Source organism: Centroberyx affinis, unplaced genomic scaffold, assembly GCF_046629955.1.
Source record: "Centroberyx affinis isolate AG114_WGS23_722 - 3 ecotype Tasmania unplaced genomic scaffold, CSIRO-AGI_Caff_v1 ptg000428l_1, whole genome shotgun sequence".
Classification (NCBI taxonomy): Eukaryota; Metazoa; Chordata; class Actinopteri; order Beryciformes; family Berycidae; genus Centroberyx; species Centroberyx affinis.
The window spans coordinates 88,761-110,653 of NW_027279092.1; the positions used below are offsets into that span (position 1 = coordinate 88,761).

At 42.7% G+C, this 21,893-nt stretch overlaps 2 protein-coding genes across 3 annotated transcripts; one reads left to right on the plus strand and one right to left on the minus strand.

Annotated features, from left to right (window-relative positions):
• Positions 1-3,179: 3,179 nt before the first annotated feature.
• lmbr1l (limb development membrane protein 1-like) lies at positions 3,180-18,053 on the minus strand. Of its 2 annotated transcripts, XM_071516707.1 has the most exons (17): positions 17,881-18,053; positions 11,810-11,894; positions 9,743-9,776; positions 9,265-9,404; positions 8,609-8,712; positions 8,149-8,272; positions 7,952-8,020; positions 7,800-7,864; positions 7,601-7,673; positions 7,412-7,498; positions 7,199-7,275; positions 7,013-7,090; positions 6,344-6,417; positions 6,014-6,104; positions 5,825-5,891; positions 5,446-5,607; positions 3,180-4,921 (listed from the first exon to the last, which is right to left on the minus strand). In XM_071516707.1, the coding sequence occupies exons 1-17, from the start codon at positions 17,941-17,943 to the stop codon at positions 4,836-4,838; spliced, it is 1,479 nt and encodes a 492-aa protein (XP_071372808.1). In that variant the 5' UTR covers positions 17,944-18,053; the 3' UTR covers positions 3,180-4,835. The 2 variants fall into 2 exon arrangements, with proteins under 2 accessions (XP_071372808.1, XP_071372809.1); XM_071516708.1 differs by lacking the exons at positions 9,265-9,404; positions 17,881-18,053 and having other exon boundaries at positions 11,810-11,820.
• Positions 18,054-19,538: 1,485 nt separating this feature from the next.
• dnajc22 (DnaJ (Hsp40) homolog, subfamily C, member 22) lies at positions 19,539-21,353 on the plus strand. Its single transcript, XM_071516742.1, has 3 exons — positions 19,539-20,088; positions 20,714-21,006; positions 21,177-21,353. Exons 1-3 carry the CDS (start codon positions 19,539-19,541, stop codon positions 21,351-21,353), a joined length of 1,020 nt encoding a protein of 339 aa, XP_071372843.1.
• Positions 21,354-21,893: the final 540 nt, after the last annotated feature.

Here is a 21,893-nt window from a genome sequence, read left to right on the forward strand (position 1 = left end):
CCACCCCCCATGCCTCCTCCTGGCTCTTAACAGCCCTTACTCCCCCATTTCAGGATGGGAGTATATAGCTATGTGAATGGTTGAGTTTCCTGCAAAGCCACAGCACAGAAAACGAGATCTTTCCTGCCCGGGTTAGCCTACCCTGCTTTGTTCCTTCCAACTGGATGCCTGTTCTTGCACCTGGGCTCCCGGTCAAATACCTGCCTGCCATACCCAAGCTTCCCTCTCTCTGTGGACGTGTCAGTGAAAACTCACAGGAACACTAGAAATTGGTCCACAACTGGCAAATACAGGACATCTAATAGTGTGGCGTGTCCAAGGATTAAATTAGAATTGCAATATATATTTTTTTCAATAAATGTGGTTACTATAAAACAGCAGCTACGTTTTTAAACAATGCTGGCTTTGACATCTTAAATGTTTTGTCTCGTCTCTCGGAGCTGAATAGACACTCTACAGGATCCACTTCCTCAGATGGAGGCCGCTGGAAGGGTTGGGGGAAAAGGAAAAGTCAAGGAACTGACACCTACCCCCCCGCACCCCCCCCCTCCCCCTCCCCTGTCCTTTCTCTCTGCCCACAGCACCACCCGTTCCACTGTCTCTCACCCTGTTATCAGTGCAGGAAGAGGCTGGGTGGTGCGCTCTGATGTGGCTACACACACACACTGAATGATTCCTGGCTTATGAACTGTAGCTCTGTGTTTGGGAGTTACTCGCTGTGCTTCACCTTAAAGAACACGCTTATCACTACTGGTGTAATGCGATGAGTTCAGGTGTCACACACACACAGTGATGTGCAATGTGTACACAAACACTTTAAGTCCAGGTTTCAGTTGCCGTTGCTCAGCTGAGATTATGGCCTTTGAAAAAGAGCAGCAGTGAGCAGTGGCTGAGGCGATGCTGCAGTGGGGTGGACAATAGACTGAGCAGGGTGGAACTTCCTGCCCCCAGACAAGCAGGTCAGAGGTCAGATATGAGGCTATACCTTGTTTCATGTACCCAACGCAGAAAATAGGTATTTCACATTGTATACATCACATACGCTCACAGAGAACACTGTACTCCGCTCTCTCACAAAGACGTTACCCCCACAAAATGAAGGTGATGCCGTCCACCCGAAGAGACCCAACGTAACATGTGATACAGTCGTGCTTGATGGCTGCCTGTTTGCCTTTGAACCAGAGGCCTGTGCCAGTCCACTGTGTGAAGTAAGTGTGCCGTGAGTGTGCACGCAGGGTGGGGGGCAGCTATGGCAAACGGACAGTGCGACCCATTATCAGTTGATTAGCAAGCAAGTCTCGCCTTTTCCTGTGTGTGGTTCTGTATTTGCAAGCGCACAAACGAGGGAATAATAGCCCCTAATGCACTTTGGCATGCACTTCAAACAGCCGACTGTCAGGAAAGCCAATCTGTGTCTTTTTCCCCCCTTCATTCTCATGTTTTGACAATAAAGATAGCCTATCTCATCCCATTACAAGCTGCCTGTCTCCCGCCTTGTCCCCGATATGCTGAACAACCAGGCCAATAGAGCATGTTACCCAATGGGACTCCTGTGACACTTTGATTGCACAGCTATCAAACCTTATATTTTGCTGTAGGGAGGTGCTATTCTAATGTTTCCCCATCTAAATCCAAGCTTAAGACAGATATGCTGGCTTGTTTCATGGTGTGTGTGTGTGTGTGTGTGTGTGTGTGTGTGTGTGTGTGTGTGTGTGTGTGTGTGTGTGTGTGTGTGTGTAACGTGTGTTGAAAGACACCATAATCAAATCCTGTATTCTATAATAGTTCTCTCATAACTCCAAAAAATATAGCTTAAATATTATTATATTAGCAGAATATTACATTCTAAGCATTTTAACAAAGAATTGTCCAGACAGACTTTGAATAGCACAGGTCTGGCAGTATTTGTTTACATTTAAGGAAAGTTCAGTTCAGTGAAAGTCATTGAGAGGGACACAGGGCTCAGTGTGCTGGAAACGCAAAGGTAATTCATAGAAGAAACTGTTTTATATTTTTCTAGAGGAATTGTTTTTGCTCACTTAACATCATTCAGCAATGCTTTAAGTACTGTCCTGGATTATGCTTCTCAAGCCGTGTTACTGAGTTAAGTAAGGCATATGAAGACTGCAAATAGCATTATTCTTTTGGTCATTTCCCCTGCGTGTCATGGACATGTAGAAAAGCATCCAAATGCCTTGTGTCTACGGGGTTTGTTCAAACCATCATGCAATGCAATGGATGGCATCATCTCCCCTGACATACAACCAGTGGCAGAGAAGCCCTTTACAAATGAACCCGTCTTTCTTTCAAGACACACCGAATGTCTCTAATCTCTCCCACACACACCTCATGTCTGCCTTATGTGTCACATCTCACTGGGTAACGAGTCTCCAGATGTACAAGTAATGTTACGGCGACATTTCAGTCCATTTCCTTTTAGCAGAGGAAAAGCAATGCAAAACAAAGCCCAAAGCAAATAAGCTTAATTAAAACATCCAACAAAAGAAAACAAGAAAAGAAATGCAAACAAAAATCAGGAGGGAGAAATCAATCAGAGCCCAGGATTTTCTTGAACTGACTTCAGAAAAATGAGGAGAGGAAATGAACAATAGGCAAGGAAAACGGATGGAAGAAAGGAGGTGGGTGGGCGGCGGGGACGTGAAGGAGTGAATGCGAGCGAACGTCGCTTCTCCTTCTGATTTGCGGGGGTTTTATCTAGCAGTGGCATCCGAGTGGGGAAAGCGTGGGCCTTGGCTGTAGCGGCGTCGCGGCTGGCCACTGCTGACAGACAGGCCAAAATATGGCTTTCTTCTGCTGCTGATTAAAGAAGTGCAACAAAAGGGTGGAGGGACACAGAGGACAGACACACACACGCTCACCAGTCACACACACACACACACACACATACACACACACACCACAGACCAAGTCAGACTGGTTATAGTGCATTTAGTTATATCCATATAATGTAACTAACATGTAACAGCATTGAAGAAACATTTTAGTGTAAAAGTCACCCTGATGTGTATCCAAAAAAAACCCAGAGAACTTAAATAGAAAAACAGACATTTTTATTGCTTTTTTGCTCATAAAACAATATTATGGCTGAAAATTCAGTTTTAGGAAAATCTGAAATATCAGAGCACTTTAAAAGTAAACCTTAAAAACACTATTGTCGTCTTTGAGAACAACTCTAAAGATCTTCCTTTATGTGTCAACTGTATCGTCACATTTTTAAACTATTTTTTAACAACTGTTAAAATCCCATGGCTAATGTGTAAAGCAAAGATGGTTCTATCCCAAAATGCCCTTAAATAATGACAAAAACAGTACTTTTGAAACTTTGTGCTCCCAAAACCAAAAGAAATTCCCAGACAAAGTGAAATGAGTAAACCTCATCAGAGTGCTCCATATAATGACTGACCAGGGAGAGAAGTACCTCGTAAAATCTCACACACACAGAGGTTGACGAGGGGTTTGGGAGACACTGTCCCCTGCTGGTCAAGCTAACAGCTAATAACCTGCTGATACAGCAAAGACAAACGGTGACACAGGATCACCAATACATTGAGAATCATGAGATACAGTTGAGAAAATTTTAGACTGCATGGTATCAATACAGAAAAAATTACAATGGAATGGACTGCATGGAAAGATCACATTTGCTCCTTGAGAAATAAATATGAGATTATCCTAAGCATTCACCTAATGTCCACAAAAAAGCTTCAGCTGAAACAAAAGAGAACTGAGATAAGAGGAAAAAATACTTTCCTGTATCCATTGTATGAATTAAGCAATTACTTTTGGTGAAGTTAAAAAGTGGGCTTTTAAGAAAAAATATTGCACTTCCCCCCACAAATTCTTAAAAAATAATTCACAGTTTGATTGGTCTAAGGCGGAAGCTCCTCCTAGTGAGTGTCACTTGGCATTAGGAAACCTCTTGCATAAGTCTTGCATAAGACAAAGTGTAAAGCTCTCTTTTTTTGTCATGTACTATTCTAAATTATAGAGAGGTCCCCAGACTCAGTAAGCCCACTGTCAACTAGAAAAATAAAAGCCTGCTCAATGAGAAACCACCATAGTTAATGCTCTTTATTCTATGAATAAACTCAAGTCTGGGCCAGAGAGCGCCAAATTGAGATGATTAACTTATTCTCATATTCCCTGCGTAATCTGTGGATCAATGGTACTCTGTGCCCCCTTTGCTCCCATAGAGAATTTCCTCTCATTAACTAACATAACACCAGTGCAGACCAGACCGACAAAAACATGGAAGTACGATTCCCAATCTTAAAATAGTGGTGCGGTGCAACATAAGAGAAGGGAAAGCGTGGGGAAGCTACAGAGAAAAGAGCACTTGCTCAACCTAGAGCAGGAAGAGGAAATGATGTCACAGCTACAGCGTAATGTTTCAAAATAACTCTGCTGACTTTTACATGTGTCCACAGAGTAAAGGCTATCTGATGGATCGGTTATTCATAAGGCATCAGGTTTTGTGGGGTGCTTGCTCTATGGCAGGACTCCCAATATGGCCTTGATCCCTTTTTCTCCCCTGTTCCAGTCATTACCATGACTCAGGAAACTCCTTGTAGTCATATAACCTGACAAAGTTGGTTCCGCACATCAACTTGCACCGGCCATTAAACACAGCTCAAAGCAGAGCTCCCATTGGACAAAGTGCAGACAGACTCCTCCACTCCAACTTCTTCACTCGGGGTGACCCACACACCGATTGGCTAGAGGACTGAACTGAAAATGCCTTTGATCCAACAGGTACACATCTGAGGAGGCTCAGGTTCCAAAGGTTAGGAAAGGCAGTGGTGAGGAAGAGAAAGTCACTGGATCTTAGACAGTCCGCTTGCCAGGAGGAGTCTGAAGGGGATGGTGGAGCGTGACACAGTCAGGGGCAGTCTGTGGAGACCTGCAGAGAAAACAACAACAACATTACTCACAATCACAAGGCGGAGCACAAAACTTGCTAAGCTAAGAAAAAGAGTGATTTGGGTGAAATGAAAGTCTATCAATCACAGAACAAAAGCAAGTAGGGAGGCAAGGGGAAAGAGCAGGAGAGCTGCAGTGGAGCAGAGATGCTATCTGTGCCGTGAGGAAGGGGAGTGTGTGTTTGTGTGTGTGTGTGTGGCGTGTCCATGCTCCGAGCCCTTGTTTGTGTTGGGCGGAGGGGTAGAGGGTGTGTGTGCTGCGAGGGGACTAGGGCGGTGGGGCCTGAAGGTCCCCAAGGGGACCCTACTCTCCTCTTGTCCCTTTACACTTTCCTGAAAGAATTGTACACTTTCTATCTGAGGAAAAGAGACCAGCCCATAGGGAAACGTGGCCAAAAGGTGGGAACACTCGTGACATAATCTATCCAAGTACAACGATTTGCAGCAGAACACAATCCCACCGGCACAAAAATACAAGCATACATTCACCCCACTATATACTGACCAAAGGCACGGATCAGCTCTCTCTGTACTGCCCAGGTGACCGTCTTGATGAGGGAGGCAGAGGTGAGCCCAGCAAACACCATGTTGTACAAGAACACAATGTAGAAGTTCCCAAGCCAGTTGTACCGACCAAAGTCTCCCAGGAGATCAAACCGGGTGATCCCTAAGAAAACACAAAGAGGAGGAGGAATGAAAATCGGTACAGAAAAATGTTCCACTCGAGCCAGGCCTCACCTGCAGAACATTAACTGCATACACACGCCCTCTTGTGGGCATTATTAAAACGACATGTAATAACAATGCTCATTCAGCACCAGCTGACATTACATGTGGTCTTTTTGTGGTGAACAATGCATTAGTCATGTTTTCCATGTCCTTACCAAGTGTGCGTGAAAAGACTGGCAGTGCTGAGCTCAGAACAAGCAGTGAAACGCAGTTCCCAATTATCTGAGAGGAACAGAAAGTTATTGGTTACTTCAACTGACGGTGCTTCATTCAGCTCATTCTGCTCAGATCTCAGACTGAGGTTTAATAGATAGAGATACAGATGAAGGCTAGCTGTGAGATACCTGTGTGAGGTTGGTGTCCTGGGCACGAGGCAGCAGGCCAGTGAAGAGAGGAGAGCTGTAGAAGCCAACCACTGAAGACACCATCAGATAGCTGGTATTCAATTAAGGACAACACTGGGATTAAGAGGGATACAGAGGAATACATCCAGAATGGCATTTCAAAAAGCATACCAGCACCATATTTTTTATCAATGTGATGGGATGAGTCAACATCACACACACTGTATATTTATCAAAGACAGTCTGTATGTGGCTGAATCAGAGCCACCTGGACACGACTAGTTAACTCTGTGTGTGCGGACGCATAGTGGATTGATGATAAAAGGATACAGGATGAGGACTACTTGCACTGCAGCTCCCAGCGAGCCGAACATGGAGAAGGAGGTCTTCCCCAGGCGAGGGTCCTGAAACACAAACAAAAATCATCCAACAATCAGCGTCAGCGTGGACAGCTGACTAAAGAGACAGCCACACTGATCCGTTCTGTCCGTTCGTTTCAATTTGTTTTCAATGAGGACAGTGCTGATGATGCGTCCGTCTCTGCCAAAATGGATGGAAATTTGACGGACATCTGGACGGATGGATTCACCATCTGTTTAGCCAATTAGAGACGTTCCTATGTTTGTTTTGGGAAAAATGGCAACGAACGCTGAGACAATGTAGTGTACACCATCCCATCATACGACTCATCAAAGGATTACAAAAACAAAGATAAAACTGAGAAAGCCTGGTATGAGGTTGGGATGACTGTAGGTTTTCCAGGTCAGTTTTTTATTGAATCGATACAATATATTCTGTTCCTTTGTTTTTTCTATGAAGTAGCACCGCTATGAGCAAACCCATGTTTTCTCCTTACTGTACTTCTGCCATGCTCACCACAGTGATGGTCCAAAACAGAGACCCAATGAACACAAATCTATCAGTTAAAAATTCTGTCTGTTTTCTGACAGATCACTGTTACATGCAACGTTAACATTTTCTTTTTAGTGGGACCCTCACCTCCATTCCTCTAGGCATAGCTGTCTCATCAAAGAGCAGCTCCAGCACATTGAAACAGACCATCAGGACACACATCACCTGGGGAGACACAAATAATGTCCTCGTTATACAATGAATACACAAATAGCTGTGTAATTAAAACGAGAGTCAGAATAGACTGTGGTTATGAAAGAAGCCCAGCTGTACCGTCAGAGCTAGGAGCAGAAGCATGGCCAGTGGGTAGCCCAGGTTTCGTTGCCATGGGGACGCTTTCCTACGCATCTCTGTAGGGGAGAGCGAGAAAAAACAAAGGGGAAAAAAAAAAGAAAACACAAGAGAGATGAGTGTCACTTTATAGCTATACATTGTAATCGCTGTGAGAGCAGCCCAGCAGTGAGCGGTCTGTCCAGTCAGTCTTACCCAGGGCGACGCGCTGGCTCCGGACTGTTTGGTACTCCCTTTTCATCGCCTCCATATTCAGCTTGACCCAGCAAGATGTACTGCCACCTTCAAGCAGACAACACACAATTAAGATACAAAAACAACAGACAGCTTTAAAGTGAGTCACAAAAGAATGACAAATCGGTGTGTCCATAGCGGCCCACTCACAGTTCAGTTTCCTGGAGAGTGAGGCCTCCTCAAATGTGGTGCAGCTCAGAGTCTCTTCTACATTTTCCAACAGCTGAGGGGGAAAACAGACAACAGTGAGAATTAGCAAACTAGATTTTATAGCCACACGACAAAAGCTGACATAATGGCTATGTGGAATAGGCATTTTTGAGTTCGACACATCAGGTTTGTCACTCACCCGTGGCTTGACCAATAGGCTGCCAGTTACACTGAACATTCGGGACAGTCCAAAGGGGGTGCACACTGAAGAACAAAAGACACAGATGGTGATATAGAAGTGTTATACTGCTTTAAGCTTCTCTCAACTACTTCAGGTTCATATGTACTTACACAGAAGAAGCAGCACTCCAAAGAGAGAGATCCCAGAGTACAGGTAGGGAAGGTAGTACTCCCATAGGTCTGGAAATCAGAGGAGAGGATAATAAGTAACTACAAAACTATTAAACCCATAAAAATCTAGAAAACCAATTTAATTCCTCAGTTGAATATCCTCACTGAAGGGTCTTTTGGTATTGCAGGTGACTCACCATAGAGGCTCTCTCTGGCCATGTTGTCGTGGAGGAGGGCTGATGCCACCCACACGATACCCAGCACTAGCAGAGCCAGCAGCAACAGCAGCACAACTGCTTCATAAACCCGTGCCATCACCCCCTAAACACAAATCAGATATTCAGTAATCAACAGGGACAATGACAGAGGCAGACAACTAGTAATATCAATAGCAATATAAGATAATAGTATCATTATCACAGGGATCCCACACCTTTTCACTGATGAAATTCTAAAACTTTCTACATGACCCCCCCCTAAGCATTAGTTTGTTTTTCACTTTAAAATCAAGGATTATAATAATAATTTAACTCTGTCAATAAAGAAAATGCAGCAACCAATGTTTTCCACCAACTGAGAGGTCTAGACTGTTTTGACTTTCCAAAACTTTTCTCCCTTTTATCATTTTTCATAACTTTTCTAGGCAAAACCCAGTACCTTTTTGGACCCTGCAAATCCCTCAGACTCAGTGAAGAAGTAGGCAAAGGGCATGAGGAAGACCAAGGACAAATTGGAGAAGAGAAAGACTAGGTTCCACAAGCCTGATAGGGAGGAAGAGAGATTTTCCAAACATTAGTTTTCATTCCAAGCATTCATCCCAGTTAAACATTGCACATTGAGTGAAGAATTTGTTCAGTACCACTGTCAGCCACTGTGAGGCATAGTCCAGCTAAGCAGTGTAGCATGAAACTAATGTTAGGCTACCAAGTAACATCTATGGTAATAAGTGAGAATGTACAACAGTAAAAAAACAAGAAGGGAAAACCGGACAGTTCACTATCCGAATGTTTCTCATATGGAACAGGCTTCAAAAACAAGCTTGAAAAATCAAGTTGGAAAGTTGCTTTAAGTTAAACAGCAGCAGAAAGGCAGTTAAACAAAATTTTTCCACACACCAAACAAAGAACACAGTAAAGTCACAGCACACTCAATCAATAATAATTATCCGTTTGTACACAAGCATGTGTAGTATTGATTTGGTGCCTATTAGCAATGTTCCTCATTGACTCTGATCCAGTTTTCAAACAATACTCTCTTTCTATGGGTATCAACTGTCATGTTGGTGTTGTCAACTAATAAAGAATAAGATATACCATGTATAAGAGATCCGTTGAGCCACTGCATGTAGTAACTCTGTGGGAAGGTGAGCAGCACCTCATTGGACAGAATGGAGATGGGGAGAAGGAGCACAGCACACACTGCGACAGAGAGGGTGAACGTGCACAGCCACAGCCTGGGAGAGGGAGAAAGAGAGGCTGTGAGTGAGTATTTATCTGCCTGATGCCGTGGACGTGTTTGTGTTTAGCATCAAGCTTACAGCACTGCCTAGGTAAGAGGCCTGTGAGGGTGGCTGGGGATAAAATAGTACAGTGCCAACGTGTAGGGACAAAGGGCAGAGAGGAACCGGCATGCTACCCCTCCCACCCGCTCCTACCCTACCCTACCCTCTCCAACACACACACACACACACACACACAGAGAGAGAGAGGACAGCAAAGGATAGGACAATAAAATTACAGCCAAATTTTGATTGCCGATTGGGTCAGTTAATCATTAGAGCTTTTCACTTACGCAATTTTGTTGACGGTGGCATCTTCAATGTCATCTGAAGGAGGAAAACAAGTGAGATATGAGATATGACTTATTGATTAATTGATCTTTACCGTTTTACAATTATGCTAAGTCTTGTATGTTTTAACAAGGACAAGTTGCCATAGAAACAAAGCCAACTTTCTAACCTTGGTAACTGAGGAAAGCTTGAAAACATCATTCTGATTCTAATCAGATAAGAGCTGAAAATGTAGGAATGTTAATAGATAGGTTCATTCCTGTTTTGCCTCAGTCAGGGTCTGGGGGAATGGTGGTGGTGGGGTGTGTGTGTGTGTGTGTGTGTGTGTGTGGGAAGCAACCCAACATATGAGGCTGAAAAAAGAAAAAGGTTTGCTGGCCTCAGAGTAGGGGGAGAGAGGGGAGTACATGTTTGGAACACTTTGTTCAAGCAATACTCAGGCAGAAACTGTATGTATGTAGGGAGGATCAGCAAAGAAAGGAGTGTCAAAATACATCTGTAAATGTCATCTGTAAATGTTACTGTTTGCCTAAAACACCGAATGATACTAAAATACTGGGCAAAACTTGTTTAGTAAACATGCAACATGCCAAACGTTTAAGATGTACTTTATAAACGGCATGTTTATCATTGCACATGATACTGAAACTTCTTCCCATGCAAATGTTACAAAGTGTATAGTTGCTTGATAAATAAGGCAAAGCCCAAGGAACAGAAACCAGTTCTTGGCATTGCTATTGATTGTCAGAAACAAGTTCTGTAGTTCTGTATTGCACAACTGTCATGTAGCTGCAAGGCACAACTGTTCTGCTGTTGGTGATGCACAGGCAACATCAACAACAGTGAACTAATCTATAGTAGCCTTCCACAGATCGCCTGCTCCAAAACCCAATAAAAGAGCTGGCCATCGCCCAGGCTCCAGCCTCAGAGGAGTAATAGAGACCAGGCTAGTTGGAGGTGTGACATCTGTTTCCAATAGGGGCAAGTTAGTGGATGCATTACATAACTTTCAACACAGTCACATAGCAGAACTTTAAACATGTATTTTTTTTATAATGGCGAATATAGGTCCAAGTATGTTAGGTTGGCTTGTTTGGTTCCAGTGAGAGATCCTTGCATTACATTAATGCAAGAGCAAATGGTTGTGTGTAGACTGTACTTTGATGGCTAACGAGCCATTAATCCTCAAGCGTGCTGCAACCAAAAACAGATTTTACAAACAGTCTTGTGCCATTCATACTGTCAAAAACAAAATACCATAACGCAGAGTCATGAGAAATTAAACAAGCCCATGTTGGTTGTATGTGCTCGTTGAGGAAAGACATTCTTTGAGATGTTTTTGTCCAAGCAGAGGGGCCTTGGGCTAGGTATGACAGTGTGTGTTTATCTTGTAGCAACATTCTTCACCACCCCTCCGCCATCCTGATCCACAGTGAGAGTGCCTGAGGAGGTTACTGTTAGTGTTATATAACTCTCCTTCTGCACCTTTGGGGTGCTCTGGCCAACGTCCAGAGGCTTGGGTGGGGACTTTAACCCCTGGCACATATACAGTAACACATATGTAAACATGGGAAAGAGAACGCCCATTGATCAAACCTCAAAAAAAAAAAAAAATCACACACATATATATGCAGATGCATAGGATTTAGCATTTTAGTTGTACCGTAGACCCGTAGACAATTAAATAAAAGTATCGTTCAGAACATACGCTTACAATGAATTAGGTTTGTCAATTCTGTTCAACATACTGCTTGTCAGACAGACTATTCTGAGTTTTACCTAACCCCCCCCCCCCCCCACCATAAATAGGGGACTATTTACTCTAAATAGAATAGGGGGTTTCTGTAGAGCAGCTATATGCCAGCTTTGCTTGCAGTGAAGAGAGTTGCCTACATACTCTGTTACTCTGTGGAAGAAAAATTCCAAAACACCAGTGTAATCAGTATGCTTGTCAACACCATGAATTCACCTCCTGGCATCAGCCTTTGATGGAAAGCTCTCTCACAGAACAGTTTGTATGCGTTGTGTATATTAAGATTCAGAAGGCAGAGAGTGGCTTTAAAACTCACCAGTGACAAACTCAGCTGTCTTCTTGAAGTGCGTGAGTATGAGGTAGGACACTATGTAGAGACATGTAAACAGGAGGACACAGATCTGTAGAGGAGACAGAAGGGAAAAAATGCATTTTATTTTTGTAATTTTTTGCCTTTGCAATCCAAGCTCGAGAACATGGATAAAAAGGAGTTAGTGGCATTTCTTTGACTTGGGTGAGCAGTTATTCACATAAAGAATGTCTTGTTTTGTCATGGTTGATTAGCAACAACACAGAAGCTGAAGTAGGCTCATATCTCTGACGCAATATATCCCAGAGGTCTGAAGGAGGTGGGGTGAATATGTGGCACAGATACCGAGAACATCAGGACACAGAACAGGGATTAGATATATGATAGGGAGTGGGAAGTGGCACCTGCAAAAAGATAATGGAGAACAGGGCAGATTCACAGATTTGTCACAGGCGGTTACAATAGATTTGTTCCTCAGAGACTTGTTTCACATTTCTGTTTTGTTTCGGACTGGTAAACAGCAAGAAAAACAGCTTAGATCATATTTAACAGAAGAGTGGCATAGTCAGGGACACAGACAATACTTGGTCAATGTTGAGATATCAACAGTTGCTGGCTAAGCCTAGCCTATGTATCACTTCAAAAGGAGAACATCCACCATTTTGACGATGCCAGGATAGACAGATGGAGGCTGAAGATTACCACTTTATCCCACCAAAGAGAGAGGGAAATGGGTGAGAGTCACAAACTAGGATGGCTTAGGGGGAGAGAAGAGAAGAGGGTTAACCCCAGTGATGGATAGCCTCCATACTGCCCAGAGAGATCATCTTTTGCCAGACAAACTGTGTGACCAACATATTTCGGCTAAGCCTATATCCAATCAGCAATCTGTTGTCTGGTGAAGTACTCAACATTTCACCCCCCCAAAAAATAATGTAAATCTACTGAACAACTATAGGCAAAAACAGTGGTAACACATGATGTGTCAGTCATGATCCTACCCTCAAGCTGGTCATAAAATTCTGGAGAGAACAGCCACATTTCAACAGCAAGAGCCACATCTTTGTGACATTTTACACACATCTCCACATCTTACAGATAAACTCCTAGTCTAGTCCGGTCCGTACAGCAGAGTGGACAGTCAGGAAACACCTAGCCCTAGGAAAAAAGCATACTTATAAGTTAGTGCAATGTAAAACATTTCTAACCAAATCCCCAGCTTTCATATTCCATTTCACCAATCACTCTCAAATGGATACTGAATAATGTGTCAACTATGTGGACCTGCTGAAAAAACAGCCCTCTCTGGCTGACCTGTTCACAAATTCAATCTGGACATTAAGTCAATAAGCATGTTAAGTCTATGCACGATGCTAGACTTGTGTTTCAATCAGTGGAGGATAAGAATACACTGAATAACTGCGTGAGTGAGGCAGAACGCACTCTTCTCTGCCACAGCATATTAGGTTGGAGAAGATCCGAGGCAAACTGGAACATTAAAACTCTCAACACATGCAGCCAGATTGAGTGGTTAAGTCTGCCGCCTCTTGACTCACATAAGTGCTGGCCAAGGAACGAATCTCCTCTTCTGTCTCTTCCTACTCTGTCTGAATAAAATGCCAAAAGGTGAGTGTGCGGTGCTGCCCACTCTCCTTACAAAAAAAAAAACTGTACAAAAACACACATTTTCTCCCCGGAGCACAGAGGAAGACCAACAAAGCTGGCAGGATGTAAAAGTTTGTCGGAGGTGGCAATAACAGGAGAAAACAATAGGTGTGAGAGGAGCTCTGGAGAATGGCAGAAATGTTACAACATGTATATGGTTGTCTGTAAAACTGGTTTCTTAATAGGATGCAAACTCAAGGATAATGACTGCCTGTGAAGAATAAAAAGGCTTTTGACAGAGCAAGCCCATAACCTAACTCATGAAATAGAATGAATTCTAGGATTAGAATATCATCCGTGTCATTAAGCATCAGGTTTCTGAGCAATTTATTTCACAAAAGTATAGTACAATGCATTGTGAAAAAAAAAGTGCAAAAAGTGCCATGAGAGTAGAAGACGAGATCAAAATGAACATGATGAGACAATGGCCTTTTACGTCAATGCTTCTATTATTCCAAATTATGAACAAAGAACATTTTACAATGGATCACTGGGACATATGGTACAGTAACACATGGGGGATGGGCGTGCACCCCTCATCTTAAATCCATGGTTGGAAGAGGTGGAAGAAGCTGACCCACTTTAGAATGGCAACAATATATATATTTTTTTTTTAGAAAAACAAGTGGTTGTTCTCAGTTCTCATCTGTGCAGATCAACATAAACAAGGAATAAAAGATGGGTTCCCTAAAACTGCTGAAATCAGAAACCTGCCCTGTTTTATAAAGTTTCTCAAATACTGATTGCTGAGTGAGTGACTGCCTGCTTCATTCCCAATGCTTTTACAGTGACAAATTAAGCCAGTCAAACATGTATCGTGCCGTCAGAGTTTTTTCTAACCTTCTTAACATGACGTGGCTTTTGGTGTCATGTAGGCACAAACCCTAGATTATTTTATTCCAGACTAAACATATAATTTTATCTGTTGAGAAATGCATGGTTTACGACTGTGTAGATGGGACTGGTCATTTGAAATACACTTAGAAATGGCTGCAACTTGCAAACAACAATGCACTGTGCATAACAACTAATCAGATCAGCCTGTGAAATTGTTCAATAGTGTAGTCTAATTTGGCAAGGAGCCTGCTATAGTTAATCCAACAAAGGGAAAGCAGGCAACAAAGGATGGGTATTGGGTGAAAAAAAAGTGAGGGGAGGGGGAATAACACCCTTTTAGTCCAAGTTTTGTAGGTAGGAACACGTGTTTGATTGGCAAATGTCTAGAGCTGGCAGTACTTAGCAGGCCATTGAGAAAGGAGTTTAGGGGAGTTCAGCATCCAAAGGCACAGCTTTGTGTTGAACACACAGGTCCAGGGCTCTGAGTTTGCTCAACCCATTTTAAAATGCACCAAGCAGCCTAAACACCTTTGTGCTGATGGAAGAAAAAAACAGTTAAGTTCAAAACTTTTCACAGCCTACCCAACCTTGTACTCACTATAAAAATGCTAAAGAAGTAGGCAATATGTGGTACAGAGCGTCCTTGCAAAATGTCAATGGACCACTTAAGAATCTGTTCAGACTCCCACTGCTAGAGGGCCGAGCCTCTTGACGTGGTCAGGCAAAGTATGAAGGCATTTGTTTACAAGTAAGAGGATAGATTAGAAAAGATTTTGCCAAAAACAACTCCAAATATCGCAAAGCATAGCGATCCTTATCCAAAAGAAGGTGTGCAACTATGTTGTGTTTGTATATTTGATTGTTGAAATGACACAAGATGCCAGAAATGCACAAGTTCAAATTCCAAGCCTTATTGTGTAACCCAAATTACGTATTCAAGTCCTTGGGAGAAAAGAGAATAGCAGATAACAGAATGATAACCACAACCATGTGCTTTGCCTGATCGTTTTTTTCCCCAAACCATTATTCAGCCTCTCTTTTAAAAAAAATTGATCCAATGTTCCCATAAAATTACAAACCCATGTCCAAGCTCCCCTTTCTATTCAGAGTCCTGCAGGAAGTGGTTCCTAGTCAATTCTTGGATGCAGTGGAAAACCTTTAGATCAATTTCAATCATGTTTTCATAAATCACACGGTACTGAAACTGAAGCTTTTCTCAGGGTCACGAAAGGTGTGTCCACTCCAATACCAACCACCCCTCTAAAAGTTGCGGGGTCATTTTCAATCCATGTTTGAATTTTGAGGAACATGTTAACACGTTGACTCAGTCTTGCTTCTTCAAATCATTAAACACCTCTAAAATAAAGTCAGTTTTGTCTATTCATGATTTGGAAATAATTATTCCTGCTTTCATGTTATTGTGTATGTACTATTGTAATGCCTTGTTCTCTTGTCTAAGCAGTAGCCTGGCTGCAGCTGGTGCAGAATGCGGCTGTGAGGCTTTTGACAAAAAATAAAGTCATAGGTCCCACATTACACCAATAATGCCCTCTGTTCTTTGGCAGCCAGTCAAGCATAGAATTGATTTTAACATTTGTGTGATCACCTACAAGGTACTGCATGCTGAGGCTCCGACTGAGTACTACTACTATAATACTGTTGTGTGTCCCCAGAGCGCTGTGACATCACTCAGGACCTGGCTGGTCCAACCGCAAAACAAAAGGTAATCATGCCTTCACAGTGTTAGCCCCAAGACTCTGGAGCAGCCTCACCATAAATGTTAAGACTGGCCAACTGGTTTTAGGAAATTACTGAAGGCACACATCAGTCATTTCAGGCATTCTCTCACTCTGGCATTGTGGGGTGTGTTTGTCTTATGTTCTGGTTGTATTTTTTTTTTTTTGGTATTCATCTGTTCTATGTTTGTTTTAATATGTGAAGCACTTTGTGTTGGTACGGCTAGCAAGATGCTACACAAATCTACTTCTACTAGTGCTAGATAGCCATCATTTCAAAAGTAGCTGATCAGTCATCAGCTTGGCCTAAAGCCATTTAGTGACCAGAGACGCCAGGGTCAGCTGACCACCATGACGAGTACCGTGAAGACGCGGTAAGCTCAAGACCTGACGCTGGTCAGTGGCTTAAGAAGGGAGCGCAAGCTAAGAGCATTAGGTCTTTAGGTGAAGGAAACAATGTCAAAACAAGGGTATTGGAGTCACCTTGGACACTTCATTGTAATGCTCCTCATTGTAAAGCTACCTCCATGAGCAACTACACTACTTAAAATGCACGCTAATGAAAGGGCTATTTAACCTGACTCTGTCCTCTTGACTATTGCAAAGCTGACTAAGCTGACTAAAGACTTCATTGGTTCTGTCTGTGATGCCTCATGTAGGTCTATACGCTTCATTTGCTTACTGGCAATTTGAATGTAGAAATATCTTCGGGTTATGGATAATTCACACTCTCACTTAAACACGATATGGAAAGGAAAATGAAGATATGGAGCCAAGTCAAAATGACAAAACCAACCAATAGCTTACATCCTCAAATCTTCAATACTTTCTATAATTTCTATTCTTTCCTATATCCCATTCTTTGATGACCCAATTTCCTATGGGGATCATTAAAGTTTCATTTAATTTAATTCAAGGATTTCTCCCCGGAGCACAGAGGAAGACTGTGCCCATGGTGCACTCATTTGCTAGCCTAATATCTTCTGCAGCTTGTGCCCATCCACTCCTACACAGTCTAATTTGGTATAATCAGACATAATTTTTTCATTATTTATTTATAGATAGACATATCAATGAACAAACCAATTGAAATAGACAAGCCTGCCAATGGTCCCAAAATATGCAATGGAAAGGAAGATATAAACTTGCTGTATTGTAGGAATTTGCCATTTACAGTGCACCAGTATCACCAATACGTCTTGTCCCAGATCATGAATACTGCTGCACATGAGATCTGGTTGTACTTTTCAGGGTTAAAGGTCACTCCATGTGCCTTGTTGTAACTGAACTAATCTTCAAGTTAAGTCTGAAGTTCAGCTGGAACTGTGTTAAGGAGGAACACAGTCATCACTGGGAGAGAGTGGCAACAGCAGAGCTAAATGCATTACTTACAGTAGAGTAGAACAGAAATGTGAAGTATGGTGAATCAAACCATGGCAGATAGATGAAGGAGGGTTTTTAAAAGGGGTCGTTATAAGAGGGGACCCAGGTGCTGGAGAGGCTCTGTGGGTTGTCCCTTTGTGTCTGTACCATACCACTGCCTAATGACCAGCTGCATCCATGCAATAATTAGTCTGTAAAGAAGTTTAGTTAACCTTCAGGACATGCTTATTCCAACCATTAAGCTAACCTTAAAGTTAGGTTACACTCACTGTAGTTACTGCAATACCAAGGCTGACGTGTGAAACTGAGTAACTTGTCACTGCCAGAGTTTCACAACCGTTAAGACATGCAAAACAGACATAAATTGAATTGGCTCGCTAAGTGATTATGTGGCCGATTTATTGCTACTGACTATCCTCGTACAACCGACGTTGCCGTTAGCCCGGCGTTACTTACTATAGTCTCCCGGACCCGGTTGTGGAAAAGTTGCTCTCTAACCGACACGTCGTCTGTTTCCATTCTCCGAAACCATACCACTATCCTCCGGCTTTAAAAGCACTGGGGGAAATATAACGTTAAATGGTAGATCATCTCCTCAGAAACGCCGGGGATGCGCAGCTGGTTTGCCTGGCTGCATTTTAAACCGCTGAGCTAGCCTGGCTGCTACACGGCAACTCTGTAAATGTAGCCGTTGATAAAAGCCAAACAAGGAGGGGTCACGAGAGGGGCGGGGCCAGAGAAATGGGATGGGGGTCGTGGGAGCTCTGCAGGTAGCGGTGCTATATATTGTTATTATTGGTAGTAGTAGTAATAGTGGTATCTTTGTTATCATCAACGTCACCATCATCATTTTTTTATCATCATCATCTCCAAAGACGTGTAACTTACTTACTTCTACATACTACAGTTTCCGCCCCTCCCAACTTTTCTCAGGGTCACTAAAGATTTCTGGTAGCCTACTTTGGGGGATGTGCGTAAGTATTCCATAGGCTACTAACTTTTGTGTTTACTTTTTCACATGTAGATATGAATGACGGAGAATGGATAGTGACATCTGTTGGTCAAATTGTAAACACTTTTAAAAGATTTTTAAGACTCATTCTATTTCAACTTTGCTTCACCTTTCATGCAAGCAAACACACTTCCAGCTTCTTTCTGTTAGCCCACTCCTTTTCTACAAGAAATCTGCTTTTCTTGTTACATGTTAGGCTACTCTGACATTTTAAGTCATTGTCACTGATGTGTATTCATGGGTTTAGGCTCTTAATTTGTGAATAGCATTGTGTTTGCAATGTCATTCCCCAAAGAGTTTGAACAGCAAATTGAGGCATCGTTTGAACCAAATAATGTTTCATCAGTTTACTCAGTCCCAACTCCCTAACCTCGTCTTTAGTTCACACCCCTTTACACTTTATCATTGTAGATGATCAAGGGGCAGTCATGTTGATACGTAACGTCGTCTATATTCAGGCCATTTCATTGTCCTGATCCAAAGTCCATACAACTGTTGCAACAGCATGCTCTAGCTTTAACTAGGTACGGAAAATACTGGAAAGGATTTGTCGGGGTAAGGATTTACGAATAAAATTATGCGCTCATTGTGTAACATAGCCTGCATTAGAAAATACCAGTTACCGTATCAATAAATCAATCAATAAATTGCATGCCTGCTGAGAAAATCCTGATACAGCCTGTGGATAAGTTGTCAAATGAAGAGTATAGGCCTACAGATAAGTTGAAGTCCTGACTTATGTGTAATGATGTAGTGATGTTTTATCTCTGATAAAAAGTTAAAAACACATGTAATAACATGTTAAGAATATTTTAGCCTATTATGTTTTTGGTACATGTTATGAATTAAATAGTTGTCTGATTTGACAATTACTGCCCATCATGGGCTAAGATAAAGCCTTCTATGTTATGACTGGTGTGAATCCTCATTAAAACTGTCTTTCAAGGAATTAAATCCATGTAGTTAAGACTTGGAGGTAAAGCTACACTCATAAGTTATTCCTCTTTATTAATATTTCTCTTGGGATGTGAATTGCAGGTCCCCATCAAGGATGAATAAGGTTTCCTCGACTGTTCATGGACTGATCCACTGAGGTCAAAGCATGGTGAAGAGAGTAACGGTAGCCTATGCCCTCTGGGCAGCAGGTGGGCCTTTTGGCCTCCACCATTTATATTTAGGAAGAGACAGCCATGCTCTGTTATGGATGCTAACCCTAGGAGGATTTGGGTTCGGCTGGGCCAGAGAGGTCTTACGTATCCCTGCATATGTTGGTGAGGCCAATCGAGAGGCAGAGGGAGTGAGGAAAAGACCCCCCGCCACCGTCCCTCCCCCTGTAGGCCCGGTCAGATTTGCTGGGCAGGTGTGTGTGGGGATTTACTTTGGCACTGTGGCTCTGATAGGATTGAACTCCCTCAGTTTATTCTACTTGATCGTTCTGCCTTTATGTGTGGGTGCAGGGGTGCATCTGGTGTCCAGTGTTGGCCAGCAGACCTCCGATCTCCACAAGACTCTGACTGCCTGTCTCATTACCTCACCTATATTCTATGGCAGCACCCTATCACCTCTGCCCATTAGCCTGGCTGCCAGTGTCACTGCTGCACAGCACCGCAGGTTCAAACCTCCACAGCCTCCTGGGAGCACACAAGAACTAGGTGAGATGATCTCACTTTCTATAGCCAGTAGGAGAAGTATATTTCTGTCACATTCTTTTAATCACCTACAAGGCCTTGAACGGCCTGCCCCCCGGTTATATTTGTGAGCTGCTGACCCTATATAGGCCTGCAAGATCACTTAGGTCATCCGGTCAAGGTCTGCTAGTCATCCCTAGTTCCAGACTCAAAACTAAGAGAGACCGTGTCTTCGCAGTTATGGTCCCAACTCTTTGGAATCGTCTCCCCAGTCGTTTAGATCAGCCAAGTCTGTTGAGTCTTTCAAGCAGCTCCTAAAAACCCACTTCTATAGGCTGGCCTTTTCATGACAATGTTGAAAATGTTCAATGTTGCATGTCTTTTACTTTGTATTTGTGTATGACTGTTGTTTTAAGATGTTTTTTTTGAAGAGTTTGTCTCTTCTTAAAGTTCTTTTGTTGCCATGTGTCCTTTTATGTCTTTCATGTCTTTTCTTTCTTATTATTCTCTAAAGCTGCTATATAAATAAAGTTATACTTAGGCTACTTACTTATAATATAGCATTATCTGATTTTCTTTCACATTAAAACACTCTGCTATTATTTGTTTGAATCATTTTAACTGCTAACGATACATGTCTCTTGTCCAGGTCCACGGCTTTACAGGCTCGGTCTGGCCTGGCTGGCCTTCTCTGCTCCACTGGGTTACTGTATTTTCCATAACACTACAGCCACTCTGTACTACCTGTCTGACTGCGTAGCAGCATTGCTGGATATGTTCTGGTTCCTGCCCTGGCTCAGAGGGGTGGTGGAGTACATCCTTTTGATGCCATATCGGATCTTGTGTGCCCTGACTGGAGGGGGGTACGCTGAAGAGGCCTGGAGGAAGGTGCTGGAGATACTGCTCAAAGAGTACACCGAGAGAGAAAAAAAGGCATTGCAGGTGAGTCATAACTCCGGAAAGACGACATGAAGTGATGAGTCAAAATTGTTTAGTTAAATGTGTCTCTGTGAGTCTACAGTATGTATTTTCAGTCAGTAAAGTCAATACTCTTGCAAAGTAAACATTTCCAAACTGTGCCTATTGTGCATCTCAATATGTTTTTGTTCCAGGTGTTGTCCTTGAATGCAGAGGCCTCTATTGAAGAGATCACCCGTAGCTACAGGGAACTGGCCAAGACATGGCATCCAGACCACAACCCCAGCAAAGACGCTGAGACGATGTTCATAAAGATCCATGAGGCTTATGAGCTTCTTCTCCGGCGGCATAAGCCCAATCGATTCAAATAGTTGTCCTCTGCTCCTTATCGACTGGCCTGAATGGTTCAAGAGTGTGGGGATGTGACACTGTTGACAGCTTTCCCTTTTCAGCCATGATTGATTGACAGCATTTTCAGGGAATATAAATCAAGAGGCTGCACAGAAAGTTGCACTGTCTTGACATTATCACCTGAGAATAGCATATATACTTATGATAATAAACATTATGATAGACTAAAGCCGTCACGGTGGTGCCATTTTGACACCGGCCATACCGGTTATAGCGCTTATCGCCACTAGAGGGGGGGTCTAAGCGCTATCAAAGTCAGAGTCACTACAATGAAAGTGAAACTTAAAATTCCTCTCCAAACCCACGTGTTAACGGTATTCGTAAAAGTTAACACTTTTCAGTGTGAGTACAGTACAGATTCTGGCGTATTGCCCTTCTTTAGGCTACCATTGGATTGTACTGGACACATTACTGTTACTAGGTAAGGACACATAATTAATCCTATTCATCCTAATCTGTCATATTAGTGATAAGATATTGGTGATCAGTATGTTGTTAGT